Source organism: Monopterus albus, unplaced genomic scaffold, assembly GCF_001952655.1.
Source record: "Monopterus albus unplaced genomic scaffold, M_albus_1.0 scaffold92.1, whole genome shotgun sequence".
NCBI lineage: Eukaryota > Metazoa > Chordata > Actinopteri > Synbranchiformes > Synbranchidae > Monopterus > Monopterus albus.
Window position 1 is genome coordinate 1,285,594 of NW_018127972.1, and position 21,174 is coordinate 1,306,767.

A 21,174-nucleotide genomic window follows, 5' to 3' on the forward strand; every position below is an offset into this window, starting at 1 on the left:
TACAGTCTGGGAATGGACCTGGACCATGCCTACAGGTATGGCTATTTGCACACATTCACAGTGCAATCAAATCTGAATGAGCTGTAATTCATTATACCTGTCAGGGTGAAGAACAGTTGTAAATGTCCTGCACTTTTGTTTTTTGTGCTTAATTGTTATCAGCAGGTGCATTTGAACACCTAAACATAATGTTCAGTGACATAAAGACATTAAAGAAATTATTCATGCTGCAAATTCACATTTCAGTTTTTAACGAACATTTGTTCTGTCTGTGCAAAGAGAGGACCTGCTAGTGGAAGTGAAATAAACCTGCACTAGTAGTAAATGTCGAGTTTAACTTTGCTGAGCTGTGATACAGGAATTCCTGCAGTTGACAAATAGCAGGCCGTCTTGACAACATTGATCTTTGAAGGGTCAAAGAACTGCAGAGGCCAAAACAAGGAAGCTACTGTAGCTTATTGGCTGTGTTGCACATTCACTTGTATTTAACCATTATTGCAGTATTCATTTAACCACTTGCTTGTGCTATTTTCCACAACCTCATCATTAAAGGAGTTCAGCTTGATAACACACAGCCTAAAATTTCCGTATATGCAGATGATGTGCTGCTGTTCCTCCAGAACTCTCACATCTTCCTCTGAGAAACCACAAAACAGAATATTAGTAAATGGAAATAATTATCAATTTGAAACACTTCCACAACAGTGGACATTTCAAGGCTGTGGCTCCTCCGTACAGATTAACATTAGAGCTTCCACAAAACTTCATTTGGAGATTTATTGCATCCTTATACACATAAATCCAACAGACTCTCTTCTAATACTGAAGTGAGAGACACTTGCAGAGTGGGATTTACTCACCAATATGTTCATAATGTTCTCTTAAGGACAACCACTTCCACACCTTGTTTGTCTGTTCAGCATTTCTAACATCCCTAACTATTCATCTGAAAACTGAGTGGCACCATGCCATTGTCTCCAGCTCAGCTTCTATTAAACAACATCTCACATTCTATGACATACCAACAAATTAAAAAGAGTACGACTTTTTGTGCTGACCACTTCTATGAAAAACTAAAAGAACCTGAAGTCAACAGTTGTTGTTCATTTAACTCAGTGGAAAAAACATGTTCATGATTATATCTCACTGGTGACAATGCCTTCTTCATCTTACCGTTCCTGTTGTGCTATACCCCAGTACACATGTGCACACATTTGTACTATTGTTTTTTTACAAGGGCACTTGTTGACATAATGCATTCCCTAGTCCCTTCCTTGAACCTTTACCATCACAATTTTACCGTATGTCTAACCCCAACCCTTCCTCTAACCTAAACCTGATTTTAACTAGAACCCTAAAACCAAGTTGTAGCCCTTAAACAATCCTTTGAAATTGTGGGGACCAAAATGTCCTCACTCCCATGATATAAAACTCAAACTGGTCCTCATAACATAGAGCCATGACACTCATGGACAACTTAACAAATTGAGGTAATCTAATGTAAGCCTCCCACTCTGCTGTTATATAACCTGCTTTTGTTTTCTCAGTTTGTATGGTGTTGTAGTCTGTTTGTGTCATGGCAGTTTTTATGTTACGTGCCATTTGATACAAATTTAAAAAGAAAATAAAAGAAAACCAGTAGTACCATTAGTTAACCCACATCCTGTCTGTCCCCTTATAAGGTTTGTGAAAGAGCGCCGGCCCTCCATTTCCCCAAACTTCAACTTCCTGGGTCAACTGCAGCTCTTCCAGGGCACGCTGAACCAGAAGGCCTCTGGTGGTGACCTCCTCATCCAGCAGCCGGACAATCGCCCGCCATCCACCAATGACACTGTTAACCATGTTCACACGAGTCAGAAGGTGAATTATCTGGCTGACACTGCCACAAGCGACTCAGCAGAAGACAAGCAGGCACACAACGAGAATTTTTACACAACAGGCAAAACACATCAGAGACACTCACATTCAGATGGAAGTGGAAATCAGCAGCTTTCCCTGTCAGGGAAATGTCTGACTTTTCATTTGACTCTCAGTCAAAAGCATCAGCAAGTCCAGATGCCAGGTGAGGTTCCAGCCTCCTCCAGTTCCTGTGAGCCTGTCAAATCAGTACCAAAGCCAACACACCTACAATTCTCTTCAGGCTCTGCATCTCTGTTAGAGAAACGCAAAAGCCTCACCCTGTCTTTGACCCCTTTGGGAATTTGTCCTCCTGCCCCAGGAATCAACCAGCAATCAAGCAACACCAGCGCATCCAAAATTAGCCACAACCAGGAGAAAACAGAATGGTCTGAGGCAACGACACAGAGAGACAGTGGCTCCTACAGGCAGGCAGCGTACACCCACAGGGAGCAGAGTCCTTCCCACAGCAAGTGCAGCAGAGCCCCGGTGAAGGAGCAGGGCCTGCTGTCACCGTTCAGCTTCACACTCAACAAGCTGCTGGACTGGGGGGAGAGGATTCTGCTGGGAGGTGTCTTTGTTCCGCCAGTAAAGATGGGACAACCTGCACTGCCGTACAGGTGCTGAGGGTGCAGGTGGTGGGGGGCAGGAGCAGCTGATGTTTGTGTCTGTGCATGTTAGTCAAAAGGACTCTACCCACACATGTGAGGTACATACACACAGGATGTCTAAAAGAACCTTTATCCTATATTTATTTATTTATTGTAGAGCTGAATATAAGAACTATATCTGACAATAAACCTCCACACAAATACAACTTGCTAATTGCATATATACACTGGTCATCTAGTCATTTGTATGATGCAGTTGTTTTAAAAGGCACAACAGATTGAAATGCATTTAATGATAATTAAAGATCATATTTGAACTGTGTCTAATTGCATTTATTCTCAGTGTGAGGCTTCTTAGCAGTGGTATCTGGTTTTTAGGTCAAAATATTACACAAAACTGTAAGCCAGGTATCCATAAACAAAATGTTTAATACATGCAGCATTCTTTAGGGCCACTTTCTTGTGTTAGCATGAGCAAGCTAGGATGAGGTTATAGAAGAGGTTTGACTGGTTAGTTTCATTTATCAACCTGGGATGGAATCGGGTTCAGTACAAAAGGTAGCAGAAGAAGTTAGCTTGAGTTAGTTGAAATATTTGGTGGCTAGGATGGCAGTTGGAATGTTTATGGCTTGGTTGTTGTTTGTTAACAGTCAGCCTGAATTATTAAGAGAGTGGATGTTAATGAAGGGTTGTGCTGGATGTGTGGGAGCAGGTAAAGAGGGGGGTGGTTCTGGGTCACTGGAACCTGAGCCTTCTTGGTGTCATGGGCCCAACTCAACGAAGCACCAGTTAGAGACAGGTTGCCCACCTGATGACCCTGTAGACTTGCCTTCAGTCCTACACCCACACAGAACTTGTATTGGTGCTGCTGATACAGTTTTTGATTCAGTGGGGCCATTACTGGTGTAGATTTCTGCTGATTGGCAGAATTGGTCTAACAGTGATGATGGTTGGATAATTGAGGGGGCCCGGCTGTCAGGTGTGACTACCAAGCCAGTTGGACCAGCCATATGTGTCAAACCACTAAATTTTGGCTCTTTGCTTGGGTGAGGATAGGATTCATGGATGCTTTGTGTTTAGGTCAGAGTGGAGAAATGCTCTGATATGTACATGGTATGAGAGGTTAGGGTTTGAGAATAGTGTCCCAGGTAATGATGTCTACAAAATCATTGTATGCAGGGCTGGCATGTGTCTTGCTCATACTTGGGACAAGATGATCTCCACAGGCCCCCTCCACACAGTTATTATTAGCTGTTTTTGCCAGATGTTTAAGCTAAGCTGATGTCTCACCTTACTCTCCGTTAATAATGAGTGGGGCTGTACTTGTACTTGAAGCAACATCTTCCACTTCAATAATTATTTTAAATACCTGACCATAAAGTCCTTTGTACCGCTGTTGTCATTTTTTTGCTTTTATATTTTTCTTTTTTTTCCCTGAGTGCCTGACTTTTTACATGTGTGAACACCTTCTTACAGTAATGTGCATCTTCTGTGAATCCATTTGCTTCCACAGTTCTACTGTCAGGAAGAGCACAGATGTGTCTACAATTCAGTGAAAAACTTATGTAAAAGGAGTGAAAACTGTGGTCAGGAGGACAAGTTAGAGAGAATTGTTTAGACAAATTCATCAGGCTCACCACTCTAGGTGTGATATCACCACTACAGCCCCTGACTCCTTCTCTTCATGGAGACCAATGTACAGTTTTTCTCATTTTCACCCATTTTAATACAGATTCAAATACATTTTAATCTTTTGAAAAGTACAAATGGAAGTTAAAAGTTTAATCTACAGTAGGTCAACCTCATCATCAGTGAGCCATGGCCCTGTCACCAGTTCACCATTTGTCCTTCTTTAGACACTGTTGGTAGGTACTAACCACTGCAGACCAAGAACACCCACCAAGACCTGCAGTATGGGAGATGCTCTGACCCAGTCATCTCACCATCACAGTTTGGCCCTTGACTCAGATCCTTACACTTTCCCATTTGTCCTGCTTCCAACACATCAACTTTGAGGACTGAATATTCACTTGCTGCCTAATATACCCCACACACTGACAGGTGCCACTGTAACAGATAGTCAATGTTACACCTGCCAGTGGTCATAATGTTATGCCTGATTGGTGTATTTTGCCAGGACACATATTATATGTGATGTGAGGAAAGGTAAAAATACTGTGCAGGAGTGCAAAAGTAAAGAAGAGCTTTAAGTGTAGTGATAGTTTTAGAAAAATATAGACATTTGTTTAAAAAAAAGACATTTTCCATAAATCAGTAATCTCTATGAAGCTCCCCAATGGCTAAAAACAATGTTTTCTATCATGAGTAAAAACAAAGATCTGTTATCAAGCAGACACACTGAGCATCTGCAGAGTCCCAGGGGCCCCAGCACCTCCAGGCCTTTTGTGAATACTTTGTACAGTTGTTGCCAAAAGTGTTTGCAGTGAAAAACATTTTGTATTTTTAAACTTTGCTGCTTTGTTTTTTTTTTTTTTAGATTTTCTTTTTACATGTTTCTGAGGTATGATGGAAAACAATTATAAATACTTTATATGTTTTAAAAACTTGTATTGATAATAAATCAAATATATGTATAGAGTCGGTATTTACAATGTCGACCCTTCTTTGCCAGAACTTCTGCAATTCATTCTGGCATGCTGAAGATCAGCTTCTGGGACAAATCTTGACTGATGGCATCCCATTCTTGCTTGGAATTGATCACAACGTGTGGGCTTCTGCTTATCCACCCGCTCTTTGATGATCACCCATAAATTCTCAATGGATCCAAAATTTCAGTTCAATGATCTTTGAGCCACTTTGTTATAACTTTTGTCTTGTGACCTTGTGCTCCATCATGCTGGAAAACACACAGATCTTCATCAAACTGCCTCTGGATCACTGGAAGAAGTTGTTCTTGGAGGACCTTTTGATGCTTTTGTTCATGGCTATGTTTTGGGGCAGAACTGTGAGTGAGCCCACTCCTTTGAATGAGAAGCAACCCCACACATGGATGGTTCTCAGGATGCTTCACTGTTGGCACAACACGGGACTGGTGGTAGTGTTCACCTTTTCTTTTCCGCACAGTCAGCCTTCCTGTCATCCCAAACAGTCTGAAAGGAGCCTCATCAGAGAAAATAACTTTGTGCCAGTCTTCTGCTGTCCAGTTCTTGTACGTCCTGCGGAATTTCAGTCTGTGCTTAATGCTTTTCTTGGAGAGAAGTGGCCTCTTTGTTGCTCTTCTGCACTTCAGTCCACTGTGCAAAAGTCTTCACCTCACTGTGTGTGCAGAAGCAGTCACACCTGCCTGCTGCCAACCTTGACCAAGCTCTGCACTAGTGGCAACATGATTCTGTAGCTGATTCCTCAGAAGCAGATGGTCTTACTTATTGGGCAGTCTTGTGCGTCCCAAAGCCTTCTCCACCAAAAATGTCTTTGAAGTTTTTGATGATTCAGTAAATGTTTTTTTTCAGGTGTAATATTCTTAGCAGGAATCTACTTGTATGTCATGCCATTTTGATGCAAATCATCAATGGCTGCTTCTTTGGGAGTAACCATTGCTAATCTAAGACAAACATAATTCAGAGAACCCCTCTCTCTTTTATAGAGATGAGACTGTTCTTAGCATTTAATGCAAACAATTCTGAGACTTCAAATGAATGATAATCATTCACACTTTCCCCTGCACTGCTGATATTATACCAAAATGAGGCTATGTGATCTTTTATCAGGGCCAAAATACAGTACAAACTGGGATTTTGTGATAAAGTTAAGTTTATGCCAATTTAGCTCTTTACAATTCATTAAAAAGCCCCTGATTACTCTGCACAGTGGTATTTAGAAAACCTGCACCCAAAATCACTGAACTGGCAAAGTTTGTAAAATGTGATAGCTGCACCACTGCCAATACATTTGGCCATGGCTGTACTAATTTCAGAAATGTGCAGTTTATGGGAGTATGCACCACTATAGCACAATATCACTTAAGGACCTATGGTAGAGTCTCCTTCATTAGAAGAGTACAATCATCACAGTATTTCATTAAAAGTAGAATGGCCCCATTCATTTTAAAAATGAAATGCGCTGACTTCATAAGGCACAAAGCTCATTTTGTTTTTAGCATGAAAAACAGTATCGCGGTAAGAGTAGTTCTACAAACTACTACTCAAGTTCAGCCAGAGCTGAGGTATGTGTTGCCTACGGGCGCAGATTTCCAAAGCATGCTATTCACTGTTTGCACTTAAACACAACGGCGCGCTGCTGTGGGGGGACTGATAAGAACGCAAAGCAATGAAGCTATTCAAAATCAAGTTTAGGAATAAGTTGATTTTATATTACCAACATGTACGTGTGTGTTTTTTTCAGCTAAAACACCAGGAATAAAAGCTTGCACCTGTAAACCAACCAGACTGATGTTTAACAAATAAACCGATGAATGAAAATATTAACATCATGATTATGACGACAATGGAAGAGTTCGGAGCTCGCGGCGCGTTTACATCCTTTGAAAGCCACTCGTTAACATGATGTCACGGAAACTCCAAACGACCACATACGGAAATTCATACTTGAGAGTGAAACAAGTTCCGACGATTTTCTCTTTTAGTGAAAAGCGAGCTGAAATGTGAATAAAACTGGTACTCATTCATTGCTTTTCTACTCGCTGGTGCGTGCCGCCGACGCACGGACTACCGTGCGTGCGTGTCTGAACTGCTTTAGTCAGTTGAGGAAAGAGAAAAAAGAGGAAGCAGTTCCGCCCTTAAAAGTATTTCGAAGGCCGAGGAGAAAAGAGGCCAGAGCCAGCGACCCACTCAGCCCGCTTCAAAACCCAAAGTGAGCCCTGAACACGGTGCAGTTGTTTTGGTGGATGGGCAGTAGCTCTCCGGGGGGAACTTTGCTTCTCAGGTGCGTTTGTGCGTGAAAAACTTCGCTGTAGAAAATGAGCTTCATGTGAAGAACTTTCACTTTGAAGCCGCACCGACAAACCGTCCATGCTGGTCTCTTTTGCTAACATTAACGTCAACAGGCGGTTTTACTCTGTGGATTTTGGGGTCGGATTTTACTGCTGGTGAACGGCGGGACCCTGACTCAGACCCTAGAAATTTTTGATCCGGACAAATCCAGGTTCAAAACCAGTATGAGTGGAAAAGAGGAAAGATTCAAACTGGTGGTAGTGGGAGGAGGAGGGGTTGGGAAGAGCGCCCTGACCATCCAGTTCATCCAGGTACGGACTCTGAACCCGCTTTATTACACACCCGGGTTACTCTGTTGCATGTGGAATGTGTTGTCTCCAAGAATTACATTGTGTTCTGTGTTGTGAATACTCCTTTAAGGGCTTTATACGTGGGAGCAAATGACTTTAGGTGATAAAAATGTCTCCCTGGTGCGTCATTCATTCTCAAATTATTAGTAATTTAAAAAAAAAGTACAGCTTCCTGCTTCGGTTATTAGGTCTTATTGTAAGCGCCAACATTAAGTAGGTTAAGTAAAAATAAGAACAGTTACACATGTGAATAAATCGTTAATTTTCTTCTAGTGGCTCAATAGGAGAGCTCTAAAACAGTCTAGGGAGGTTTTTTCACAACCTGGCAACCCAAATAGGTGTTCTTGTTAATAGGTTTTTACTGCACTAGAAAGAATTGAGGCTATGCAATTTAGGTACACTCTAAAACCTTTATAAAGGGTGGATCTGTCATGGCAGTGTGTTAACACATTTGGTTTTGTTAGCAAAAATCAGTGACTATGTAGCTATGTTAAGTGGCATCTGACGCAAACTTAAGCAAACAGCTGCCTTCTGAAGGGAGGGATGCCTGGAGGGTAGGGAAAAAACAGAATAAAAAATGTGGACGTAAAGCAACATAAAGTATATGAGACTTATAATCAATGACAAAAACGTAACAAAATACTGAAATGGTCCTTTAACTGACCTGCTACTACTTGCTGCCAAAGTGTTGGAGGCCTCATTTCTAGTGTTCAGGTCATTTTACAGTACCGGTCCATTCTTTCCTGTGTATTCTGCTGCAGCAGTGCAACCAGCCAATCAAGGCCATACATGAAGGAAAACTAGATGATATTGTGCAGGCAGGAAAAACACATCTACAGTTAAGGCTAAAGTCCTGTTACAGACAGTGCTGGAAGAAGTCTTCATATACGGTTACCACGCTACAGCTCTTGGATAAATGTAGTGCAATAAAAAGTAAAGTATTTGCCAGTGAATTGTACTGAAGCAGAAAATGGACACACCCAAAAGTGCAAGTGGCTCAGATTTGCTGTTAAGTGTAAAATTAGAGTAAATGTACATATGTTCTACCACTGGTTAGAGGAACATATTTGGAGTCAAATCTGTCTCACTGGAGTATTCACAGTGCTGAATGTACTGCTGAATGTACAGCGTTGTTTTGAAGCCAGATCAGATGTACAAACTAGTAACAAATGGCCACTCTACAGTGGAGTTTGAAGATGGAGCCAGATATTTGTTGAGAGAAGTGTGTTTAAGAGATATAATCTATTGTTGACAGAAGGCAGCAGCTACAGTGTAAACTCTGTCCACAACAGTAGCTTGTTGCTAACATACTGTGTGCTCCACAGTCCTACTTTGTGTCAGACTACGACCCCACAATTGAGGACTCCTACACCAAGATCTGCACTGTGGATGGAAAGGAGACCCGGCTGGACAGTAAGGCTCTGACACACTGGACATGAGTTCATATTTCATACAGTTTGTCAGTGGGATTTCAGGGTGTGTGAAAGGCTTTGTTTGAAAGCAGAGGGTGTGTTGCACTCTGTGATATGACACAGGCAGTGTGTTTGCTCTCTGGATGTTTCATTCCCTTGTTAGGACTTGTACATGGCCAATGTTGCTGCGTCAAGCCAGGATCTAGTGTATTGTGTCACACTGCTGTTTCACCACACAGTAATATGTGAATCATCAGATGTATACAGCGTGTATGTAGTGAGTATAGTGTATACAATAATTTTTTGTATAATCACGTATATATGTGTCTTCAGTACAGCATTAAAACATATTGTATCTTAGTTTGGCACAGCCTGTTGCTTAATGAAAACTGTTCTGTACCAAAAAATAACAACATGCTAATAGCATACAGTAAAAGCACAGTGTTACATGAACACAGGCTTTGTGGCAGCTGAGTTTTTTCCACTAGCTTAATGACAGAAATAACTAACTGACACATACTGTGGGATAAACTAAAGTCATGATCTTATGCGTTGACAAAATCGTGATGACATTTAGTCCTTAAAGCTGAAAGGGCAACAGCCTGCTCACAACTAATTAGCTAACTTGCCTTTACCATGGGCTGGCTGTGTCAGCATGGAGCAGGTGTACATCTTGCAGCTGGTACTCAAACTCTTCATGGATTTATTATGTTTGAACTCTGGTACAGTAAACATTGCTGTAATGTTATTCCTTCAGACCCAGCAACAGGTAGATTAAGCATTAGCGAGGCAGCTGACTGGAGAGCTCCAAATTTCTTCCGCAGATCCCAACCGAGCTCATAATAATCACTAATACAGCAATAAAACTAACGTTATTTAAATTTACCTAACCATATATATCAAATCTAACCTAAAGTATCATTTCATATCTGTCAAAGAATGTCCATCAGGCTTCAAAATTCAAGAAATTAGTCCAACTTTGAGCGCATGCGCAGTCTGTGGAATTAATGCATCTTCTGATCAATGCATTATGCCTGTGACCTCGTGACGTATTTTGACAGTCAGGTCATTGTTCTAAATTCGTATTCATATTGAGGAAAGCACAAATTCACTTCGTATGTGTAATTTCTTGAAGTTGTAACTTTTTAAAGCTTATTCTCACAAACAAAATACACACTACATATTTTCAGAATCAGAATCAAAATCTGCTTTATTGGCCAGGTGTGTCGGACACACAAGGAATTTGACTCTGGTACATCGGCTCTTGATGTGCATGTACATATCGACCATACAAGGGGCAAGTAAACCAGCATAAGGCTGTGTAATATAACAAAATAAGCAGTATTAACAAGCAACAAACAATGCAAAATAAGCAGTATAAACAGGCAGTAAACAATGCAGACAGACAAGGAATGCTCATTGTGAATAAGGTGAAGTAGGAATAAAAATAGACCAGCCGTCCCTGGTAGGCTAGTGGTTAAGGTGCAGCGCTCTCGCCGCTGCGGCCCCGGTTTGAGTCAGGGTTGCATCAGGAAGGGCATCCGGCGTAAAACACGTGCCAAATGTCAACATGCGAGTTGTCAGTGTGACGATTTGCTGTGGCGACCCCTAAATGGGAAAAGCTGAAAAGTGACATTTTCTTTCTTACTTAAAAATAGAGACCTGTACGAATCTGTATAATCTGTACGAGGTATATTTACAGGTATTGCACTGAGGGTTATTGTCCAGTCATAACTCTCGTTGGTTAAGTGTTAATCAGAGTGACAGTCTGGGGGAAGAAACTGTCCCTGTGCCTGGTTGTCTTGGTGCACAGTGACCTGTAACGCCGTCCAGAGGGGAGGAGTTCAAACAGATTGTCTCCAGGGTGTGAGGGGTCTACAGTGATCCTCTCCACCCTCCTTTTGACCCGTGTGGTGTACAGATCCTCCATGGAGGGCAGGCTCACACCAATGACCTTTTCTGCAGTCCTGACTGTCTTCCTGAAGTCCACTGTCATCTCCACTGTTTTGAGCATGTTCAGCTCCAGGTTGTTTCGGCTACACCACAGGACCAGCTGTTCTACCTCCCGTCTGTAGGCTGACTCATCGCCGTCTCAGATGAGACCAATGGTTGTTGTATCATCAAACTTTAGGAGCTTGACAGAGGGGTCCTCTGAGATGCAGTCGTTGGTGTAGAGTGAAAATAGCAAAGGGAAGAGTACACATCCCTGGGGGGCATCTGTGCTTATTGTCCAGGTGCTGGATGTGGTTTTCCCCAGCCTCACCTGCTGCTTCCTGCCTGTCAGAAAGCTCGTAATCCACTGACAGGTGGGGGCAGGCACAGTGAGCTGGGTCAGTTTGGAGTGGAGGATGTCCAGGATGATGGTGTTGAATGCCAAGCTGAAGTCCACAAAGAGGGCCTGTGCATAGGTCCCTGGGGAGTTGAGGTGTTGCAGGATGTAATGCAGTGCCATGTTCACTGTATCGACCTGTTTGCCCGGTAGGCAAACTGCAGGGGGTCTACGATGTCCTTCAGGTGGACCAACACCAGTCTTTCAAAGGACTTCATAACTACAGATGTCAGGGCGACAGGTCTGTAGTCATTCCACCCACTGATGGAGGTTTTTTTGGGGACTGGGATGATTGTGGAGCATTTGAAGCAGGAGGGGACTTCACACAGCTCCAGTGACCTGTTGAAGATGAGCGTGAAGATGGGGGGTCAGTTCCTATAGCCAGTGATGCTTTTCAGGCTCCCCCACACAGACAAGGGGTCGTTGGCTGAAACCTGAGCTTTCAGCTTTTCAGAGTATCTCCTCTTTGCTGCTCTGATCTCCCTTGTCAGTGTATTCCTGGCCTGGCTGTACAGAGTCCTGTCCCCACATCTGTGAGTCTCGCCTTTGGCACGACGAAGCCGCTTGAGTCTGGCTGTAAACCAGGGCTTGTTGTTGTTGTTGTTGTATGTGCAGAAGGACTTTTTGGGCACACACACATCCTCACAAAAGCTGATATAAGATGTCACACCATCAGTGAGTTCATCCAGGTCTGTAGCTACAGTCTCAAATACACTCCAGTCTGTGCAGTCAAAGCAGGCCTGTAGCTCTGACTTAGCCTCCCCAGTCCAGCTCTTCACTGTTTTGACTACAGGCTTTGCAGCTTTAAGTTTCTGCCTGTAGGTTGGAATAAGATGGACCATATAGTGATCTGAGAGTCTGAGGGCTGTGCGGGGGACAGAGTGATAGGCGTCTTTTATCGTTGTGTAGCAGTGGTCCAGTGTGATTATGTCCCTGGTGGGGCAAGTGACATGTTGTCTGTATTTGGGCAGTTCGTGGGTGAGATTTGCTTTGTTAAAGTCCCCTAGAACAATGAGTGCAGAGTCGGGATGTTCTAACTCCATTCTAGTTATCAGTTCTGCCAGGAACTGCAGTGCGCTAGCGTTAGCCTGTGGTGTTATGTACACTCCCATTGGAATTAAACTGTTAAATTCACGAGGAGAATAAAAAGGTTTTCAATTGATAACAAGAGTCTCTAGGTCTGCGTTACATGTTCTCTGTAGCACTGTGACATCTGTGCACCAAATCTTCATTTATGTATGAAGCAGATTCTACCTCCTCTCTTTTTCATGGTCAGCTCCGTAACGCGATCCACTCTGAACACCTGGACGCCCGGTGTTTGTTTCGGACTGTCTGCGATTGAGTCGCTCAGCCAGGTCTCTGTGAAGCACAAAGCAGCAGAGCATGCAAAGTCAGAGTTAGTCCTGTTGATGAGAAGAATCTCATCCATCTTGTTGACCAGGGAGTGGAGATATGCCAGGTGGATAGATGGGAGTGGAGTCCGTGTTCCTCTCTGGCGTAGCCCCACCAAGGCGCCCGCACGCTGTGTGGAGAGTCCTCTTCTGACGATGGTCTAGAACCAACAAGGGGACAGCATGTTACACTAACATGAATCACTGCTGAGCAGTATAACATCCCAACTCACCTTAAAGTAGCAGCACCAGGACCTTTACCAGAAAATTTGTGTTTCAAATATTGACTGCACTTCTGGTAAGGTAGAGTACTACCCCAGACTTCAAGCTATTGTACACAGAAGTGTGGACAAGAGAAGGAACAAACCGTGCACTTCAGATTCTCATTGTCATCGTTTCTGTTACATTTAATGAGACTGTGTGGGTCATGTACATTTGTGGTTTGTTGCTACACTTACTGTAAACTCAGCTGTAGTCACTGAACTGAACTCCACAAGGAGAGGTCATCCAATCAGCAGACATCGGTACACAGATTTAAAAACAGTACAACAGTCACATTGGAAACAACTGTGTATACGTATATTACACCCCAAGAGGTTATCTTTTTTTCTAAGAAGTACGATGGACAAATTGGAACATTTTCTTTCCTCTGCAGCTTTCCAGGTGACGTTGTCGGACTGCAGTTTGTGTGCAGTTTGTATGATGTGTTTAATGAAGACCACTGCAGTCATATACGGGTCGTACCACAGTAGGTCCTCAGAGTGTAGCTGTTTCTTCCCCTGCACAGCCACCTATAACACTTGCATAATGCTTTTTACTGAAAAATTGTACCTTGTAAAACAGTATATGGGTAAAAAAAAGATACAACCCTTTAAAGGAAAGATGTTCACTGGTACAGTTATGTATGTACAATACCCTGTAATAATTCAACAGTTTGGGTGTTTTACTTAAAATGTGTGTTGGTTTGAATATTTGTCACATCTACTGTTATTATAATATACATATACTGAATTTATAATTATACAAACAATTTATTAGACAATTTGTTGCTGTTTACTTTGATACATACAGTATATGCCATACTGTAGCTGAAACAGAGGCAAGCCAAAAATGCTAATGAAATATTATCACAGTTTTTGCATTTTTATGAAAGAAGACTAAATAACCGTATAGTCAACACTCCAATGTTTGCACTGGTTTTTGTTACTGGGTTCATTCATCTCCCTGAAATAGAATTACCAGGACTTAACCGGCAGAAAAAATAGCCCAAATCTTTTAGGTTTTGTACAGCACCATAACGTTTAGATGCAGTAAACGAATCAACTGACAATTTAAACCAAATTGAGCTTCTCCTGTAAGTTCTGAGGACTAGATGTAAGTGTTGGGGTGGCTTTTACTGTGACTGCTCCTACAGTAGAGTCCTGACACTTTCAGATCCCCTTTGTGTTCTTTCATGTATTTTACTTTTTATCTACTACTATTTTATCTACTACTAGGTATTTTATGCTTTTTTTTATTTTGTGTAAAGTGTCAGTTGACAATTGTGTTTAAGTGCTATACTGTATAAATAAATGTTGATTGATTGATTTAGTGAAAAGAAACCTGACTTGGTAAGTAACTTGATAGTTCTCCCATAGTCAAAACACTGACATTAGTAAGTGTGGCTTCATATGGAAAGAATGTTTTTCTAATGCACAGTCTCAGCTGTTTACAGCACAGCACAGTAGTTGACCATGTTGACATTTGTTAGCAACAAAAGATTAAACTTCAGCTCAAGTCTGTGAACAGTACTGTAAATTCTTGCATTTTATAAATACAGTGTGAAAAGAGGAGTCTTCCTTAATGCAAATGATGACCTGCAAAGTGGAACTGAATCTCACATGGTATGTGGTGTTAACCCGCTGCATAATGTCCACTCATATGTCAAATGGTCTTATACTTGTATAGTGCTTTTCTATGCATTGCAGCACACTCAAAGCGCTTTCACACTACTTGGCCATTCACCCATTCACACTCACACATTCTCCGGTTAGGAAACGACCCACTCTACCTCCTAAGCCACAGCTGCCCCCTGATATGCAGTCTTTATATACTGTAGGTCTTATTAGTCTGTTATTAGGTGTGTTATATTACCTCATATTGTTGTTAGCTCTTGTTATGTGTTATACTGTATCTTATTGATGTACATACAGATGTTGAAGTATGTGCTGTGGGAGGTTTAAAGGGTGGGACCAGCATATGATGACACACACACACACACACACACACACACACACACACACACACACATACACTCTGTCTAATAACCAGCTCCTTCAGAGTCCGGGACAGAAAATATTTGTGCTTCACATGTGGCAACGTGACACAGCTGAGAATTTGTTTCTCAGAAAATTAAGGAGCTGGCATGATGGGGGGAAAAAAAGAGCTTTGAGATGGATCAGAGTGATCGCAGAGGTTCTCCTGTGCTGTGAAATGACTAAACTCTATCTCCATAGTGCTTTTAAAGTGCCCATGACATGCCCATTTCCAGCCATCTTTAATCTTTAATCTTGGGCACCTCTAGATTACCTTTGCACCCCTCATAACTCCATATAATCTGTAATTATTTCAGAAGGATAAAACCGGAGAGCCTCCTCCTGAAAATGAGAGGATAGTTTGTAGATGTGTGCAACTCCTGCTGCTGGTGTTGTCTCAATCTGTTTCTCCATCAAGATGTGTTTCCCTTAATCTGAATCCTAAAATAATCCTAACCACAACCACTTAAGGGGGGGTGCTACATCAAACTGAGTTTTGAACAGGGAAACACTTTTAGATATGACCGGTCAGGAAGCCAGGACAACACATAAACAAGTACGTTACGTTTTCAATAATGACAATACCTCAAATCCTACCTGATATGTTTGAGCAAGAATATGAAAGTGGGCAGCACAAAGAACAGCAATGGCATTAATTAATTAGAATTTCTCCTCCATAGATAAACAACGGTATATGTACCAGTGAAAAGAGATGTGTAACACTCTAAACAAAGCGTGTAATTGAGAAACCCCATATTTTAACTGGGTTAATGCAGACATAGTAACTTCTCCAGCCTTACAACAGTTCTCTACAAAAACAAAACATTAACAGACATGCACCATGTTACAGGCGACCATATACATTCCCAACAGTGTTGCATCGACAATAACGTCATGGATTATTAGAATCCTTGCGCCAACCCACAACACATCACATGCGGCAACAAACAGGTACTTTTCTCCGGGGAAATGCAGCATTGATCAGCTGACCATTCACCACCCTGGGGTGCTTCACTGGCCGGCTGATTGTAAGCTAGACCCGGTCAGGTAAAACAGCGAGTCCCTGTACAGGAACATTCCTGGACATGCAGTAACCTCAGGCCCTTAAGACATGTCTCATATATTACAGCAAACTCTGACTGTTGTCACACTGTTATCTAGTGACTATGTCTCATGGCCTAGACTCATTTAAAATGTATTTATCTTCCTCTTCAGCACCACGGACAGCTAGCTCTGATTGGATTGTTGTACTGACATCTAATTATCGCCATCACCACTCAACCTTCATTGTGACCACGCTTCAACACAACCATTACCAGCTCTAAACACAACTATTTATAATGGCACAATATGTTACATGTTGTATCTGAATTCTCCTATATGTAATGTAACACATACTGTACTTTAACCAAACTATTGCATCACATGGAAACATGTCCATGGAAATACTATTTCTGCAGTTTTGGTGCATCATTCCTGCACATCCAGCTTTGTCAGGTTGGTTATGGCAGGAAAGGGAACCTATTTCAATACAGCATATCTGTGTCTGTGTGTGTGTGTGTGTGTGTGTGTTTGTGTGCGTCAGTCTTGGATACAGCAGGTCAGGAGGAGTTTGGGGCGATGAGGGAGCAGTACATGCGCTCAGGAGAAGGCTTCTTACTGGTGTTTGCACTCAACGACCGGGGCAGGTAATGCAAAATGTGTGTTTGTGTTTGGTGGACTCAATGTGCTGAATGGTTTATCAGTGTAACTGATGCTGTCACTCACTCAGTGGCAGTCTGAGGAAGTGCAGAAAGCTGTCATTGGGGGTGACACATGACATGAGAAAGAATGAAGTTGATGAGGTGTCACATCAAATAATTTGCTGCTGTATTGTTTTCAATGTAGTACAGGACACAGGTGATTTGCACTATTTTCAGTTTTAATTTTGATTTACACACTGTCCCAGCTTTTTCTGATATGGGGTTGTAGGAGTTTTTACACAGCTTTTCTCACCACATTTACTCTAGTTACTTTTGTAATTACTGTGAATGTGTAAACATGTGACAGAGAGAAGGAAACCTGTTTAATCACCTGCAGGTAGATTGAGAATTTGAAACCACATTTCCTTCATTACAAATGACCTGGCTGATCATCTGAAACCGAAGAATGTTTTCTGTAACATCCAAACATAAAAGGGAGGAGCAGATTTGACGGGTCATTGTGGTGTCCATCATCAGTGCATAGTAGATGCTTTTCTGTAGATCTGAATCCATATGAACCTGTGCTTGTTGATGCTGTGACTAACAGCTACCATGAGGTCCAGAAGTTCCACACCCAGATCCTGAGAGTGAAGGACCGAGATGACTTCCCCATGGTGCTGGTTGGAAACAAGGCTGACCTAGAGCAGCAGAAAGTGGTATGTCACACACCCATGGACCTGTATGCTGTGGCGTTCTCACTCTTCCTGGCTGGAATAGAGTGGAGTGCAGACAGAAATCTAATCACTTCTCATCCCCTTCAAACTGAATTCAGTTATTACACAAGCTAATATGATTAGCTGGATGGGGCCACCTTGTTCAATAGAGGAGAAGCAAAGCACATTTCAAACACAGCTGTGGCCTGGAAGGGCTGGAAAACCACAGCATAACAACAAATAAACTCAGAATATACAAGTGTAAGTTAACTTATGATTTAACTCCAAAATGAAAGTGTCTTTCTTACACCAGTCTAACTACTTGTAAATTAAACAGCAAAAATCATGGAAGCAATCTGCACCCTTTAACATTTGGTTTATTGAGCTGTTTTTCTTTGTGTAGAGGGTCACACACCCAGTCCCAGACAGATATCCTCCCACATTTGTACTGAAACAATCTTCTTTTGTCTGGACTCATCTCCTCACAGTATAGTCATGTGCACGTGGATTTGTTATTGAGAGCTGTGCAGGTGAAAAGGCTGAGGTGACAGTGGGCTCTCTTACTAGAGGCTGGGCCTGGGGATTGTTTGTTTGTCTGCAGATCCCCAGAGAGGATGCTCAGGCGTTTGCCAGAGAAAACAAGATCCACTATATGGAGGCTTCGGCCAAGAATCGCTACAATGTGGATGAATCCTTCTTGGAGCTGGTGCGAATTATCAGGTACAGTCCTTACTTATTTCACTTAATTTTTGTGTGCTTCGGGTTAAAATCCAGGCCCCTGCTGAAGCCGACACAAGCTGCCTGGTGTTTTTCTATTTGGATCAGTTGAGCACATTGATTCTGTCATTTTCATTGTTTCTGCGCTGGTTTGGTTGCGTGTTTTGTGTGATGCAGAAATCTTCTGGCCCATGTTTTGGTTTCTAACATATGACTGAAGATTCAGACTGAAATCAACGCAGTGTTAAAACAGCAGTGGTAGGAGTATGTTGTTTAAGGGGCTGGTGAGAAATAAGATATGGTCCTGGACATCCAGTTAGAGTACCAGATTGTGTTCAGAGGCTTCTGAAACACTGACTCACTGCACAGTGGCTTGTAGTAGGTAGACAGGGTTTCACAGCAACTTTTTTTAAATCTGTTGTCACTACATTCTTGAAGTAAACAGTAGAAATACACATTTCAAAGTCATGTACTAGGGAGCTTGCACGCATTTCACTATCCTGTGCAGTGCTTTGCTGGATGATGTTTCTGGAACTTGTGGTGTTGCAGCAAACATTGAGTTCAACTCTGTGACCAAACAATTTTGCATTGTTTTGTGGTGATTCCCCTGTAATTAGTCCACAGATGGACTGGCTCCCATGACCTCCAATAAAAAAACAGAGTTGGATAGTTTTCTGTAGGGCTACTGTCAGCCTGAATATGGCATAACTGTCCCTCTGGTTGTCCTAGTCCATGCAGACGCAATCTCATAATGGTGGTTACTGTTGCTGCAGCACTCCAATCCTTCAAGATACTTGGAACTTGAATTTGGTATTAGCTCCTGAGCAAAGGCAAATATTGTTCTAGGAACCTGTCCAAAAAGTATGGAACAAATCCTCAGAATAATTCATTCCTCTCCTTCTGTTTCTCTTTGTCTCCATCCACAGAAGATTTCAAGAGATGGAGAGTCCTCCTCCTCAAACTCATCACACGAGGAAACAGAAGAGTGGTGGCTGTCCCTGCGTCCTCCTCTAAGCACTGTTACTATGGACACCAAAGCCTCATCCCTCCAAAAAGGAGTGTGTTTATGTGTGTTTGTTTGTTTGTGTGTGTGTGTGTGTGTGAGAGAGAGAGAGAGAGAGAGAGAGAGAGAAGGTCCATCATTATGTTTTCAGAGGGTTTCACTTACATTTTTGCTAAAAGCAACTTTGAAATCAATGTAAACTTCTATTTTAATGAGGACCCAAAGGGAGAGGTGTCAATAGCAACAGAGTTAGCTTGGTGGAGAAGCAGGAAGTAGGTCCTGTGACTGGTACTGTACTCTTGACATGGAGTAATAATAATATTACTGCACATAGTGCCAACATACAGAAATATCACACTGTCATGTGTCATAAAAATGACCAAACTGCTGTTAGAAAGGATGCCAAGTCCTACAGGTACAGATGTTAGCAGTGTCATCATCATCACCTCTGCTTTTAAAATCACACAATTTATTTCCAACACTCTGCCTTTAGTGTACAAAATGGATGTGCTGAAAAAGTGTATGGAACATTTCAAGTTGCTCATGAAATGCGGCACGCCCAAAGACAAGGCAGAACATCCATGTTGTTATGTCCCGTGCCTTCCTGTAGGGGGCAGCGGAGCCCCACAGCAGAACTGGAGGAAAAAAGGAGGAAACAAACAGTAGCTGTAATTACATTCCCAAATGCTGCCTCCTTCCATTGTTCCAGTTATGTTGCCCTACAGAGATAGAGTATAACATCCATAAATATCAGATGTTAATTTATGGGCCTGATCAGATTATACATGATCCAGATGCAGACTATTTCAGTTTGGGAACTGCTGTTCCCTTAGCCATGCACAGCTTACACTAGCTGAATGAGGAAGAGTAATTCAAAACTGGATCAGCGTACAGTTATTTGACAGTATTCATGGCCTGAGCATTTCAACATATGAGGGATGGGCAACAAGTTGGCCTGACAAATACTCTGCATGTTCATTACTTTGGTGAAACATACACTCTATTCTGGTACTACTGTCTTCCACATTCCTTTAGTTTGTATATTGTGTCTAAAAATGACTTTTTACTTCTCACAGAAATCAAAAACAGCACATTTTATATTTTCAGCATTATTAGCATTTCTCAAAGAATCAGTGTTTGACAGTGTCATTCATAAATACAGGAATACATGGTGTGTTTTATTTTTCCACCACTGTTTTGTCATGATCCAGACTTCACTGAGCACGATGTGTCACCTCTGTGAGATCCACACCCCAGTATGTCACCCTAACCAGCCAGTAGAGGTCACTGTTGCAGCAGCCAACAGTCACACAGTGACCAAGCACATCCAGGCCTGGGCTAGCTGATCCTGGGCCTTCGGTGTGAGTTTAGCCTGTGTGTCCCCGATATGTGTTCTTCGTTCATTCTTTGTTCTTCATTGGCAGTGAGACAACCAAAAAAAAAAAAAAACAACTCATCTTTAAACTGTTTTTTTTTGTCAGTGCTTTTTATTTACAATAAAAGATTCACTCAAGTTGGTGCACACCAAGAGAAAATCTTTATTAAATTCACTTGAAAAAAATCTTGCGGTACCTTACCAATATCCGGTTCCATGTCATCGATTTGTAATACTTCAGGAATTTTGGTTTCACTTCTTTTTCTTTTTAATATGAATTCATATTTATGTCTACCTTACAACATGCAGAGCAGTTTTATATTGAAATAAAAGTCAAATGACTCTTATATATCATTAAAACATTTATCTGAAGATTTTTCTTTGTCATGTCTTGTATGACTTTTCAAACTGAAACAGTTCTGAGTGATTTTCAGGCACTGACCATAAATTCTCAGCTTCTGGTCCATGAACAAGATGACACACATTACACA

At 41.9% G+C, this 21,174-nt stretch overlaps 2 protein-coding genes across 4 annotated transcripts; both read left to right on the top strand.

The window, feature by feature from the left end:
• The first annotated feature begins 6 nt into the window (after nt 1–6).
• LOC109964691 (dual specificity protein phosphatase 16) lies at nt 7–2,829 on the top strand. 2 transcript variants are annotated; one of them, XM_020608177.1, is made up of 3 exons: nt 7–35; nt 1,683–2,062; nt 2,219–2,829. In XM_020608177.1, the coding sequence occupies exons 1-3, from the start codon at nt 13–15 to the stop codon at nt 2,521–2,523; spliced, it is 708 nt and encodes a 235-aa protein (XP_020463833.1). In that variant the 5' UTR covers nt 7–12; the 3' UTR covers nt 2,524–2,829. The 2 variants fall into 2 exon arrangements, with proteins under 2 accessions (XP_020463833.1, XP_020463832.1); XM_020608176.1 differs by having other exon boundaries at nt 1,683–2,829.
• Nucleotides 2,830–7,046: 4,217 nt separating this feature from the next.
• rras (RAS related) lies at nt 7,047–21,014 on the top strand. Of its 2 annotated transcripts, XM_020608350.1 has the most exons (7): nt 7,047–7,409; nt 7,531–7,728; nt 9,093–9,180; nt 16,779–16,881; nt 17,483–17,591; nt 18,190–18,308; nt 19,232–21,014. In XM_020608350.1, the coding sequence occupies exons 2-7, from the start codon at nt 7,642–7,644 to the stop codon at nt 19,317–19,319; spliced, it is 594 nt and encodes a 197-aa protein (XP_020464006.1). In that variant the 5' UTR covers nt 7,047–7,409; nt 7,531–7,641; the 3' UTR covers nt 19,320–21,014. The 2 variants fall into 2 exon arrangements, with proteins under 2 accessions (XP_020464006.1, XP_020464005.1); XM_020608349.1 differs by having other exon boundaries at nt 7,048–7,728.
• The last annotated feature ends 160 nt before the right edge of the window (nt 21,015–21,174 follow it).

Bases quoted from the DNA above. Each gene is read 5' to 3' on its own strand.
- LOC109964691 (XM_020608176.1), top strand. From the start codon at position 13: ATGGACCTGGACCATGCCTACAG. The intron at 36-1,682 runs GTATGGCTATTT...TCCCCTTATAAG, and splicing joins GACCTGGACCATGCCTACAG to GTTTGTGAAAGAGCGCCGGC.
- rras (XM_020608350.1), top strand. From the start codon at position 7,642: ATGAGTGGAAAAGAGGAAAGATTCAAACTGGTGGTAGTGGGAGGAGGA. The intron at 9,181-16,778 runs GTAAGGCTCTGA...TGTGTGCGTCAG, and splicing joins AAAGGAGACCCGGCTGGACA to TCTTGGATACAGCAGGTCAG. The intron at 17,592-18,189 runs GTATGTCACACA...GTTTGTCTGCAG, and splicing joins ACCTAGAGCAGCAGAAAGTG to ATCCCCAGAGAGGATGCTCA.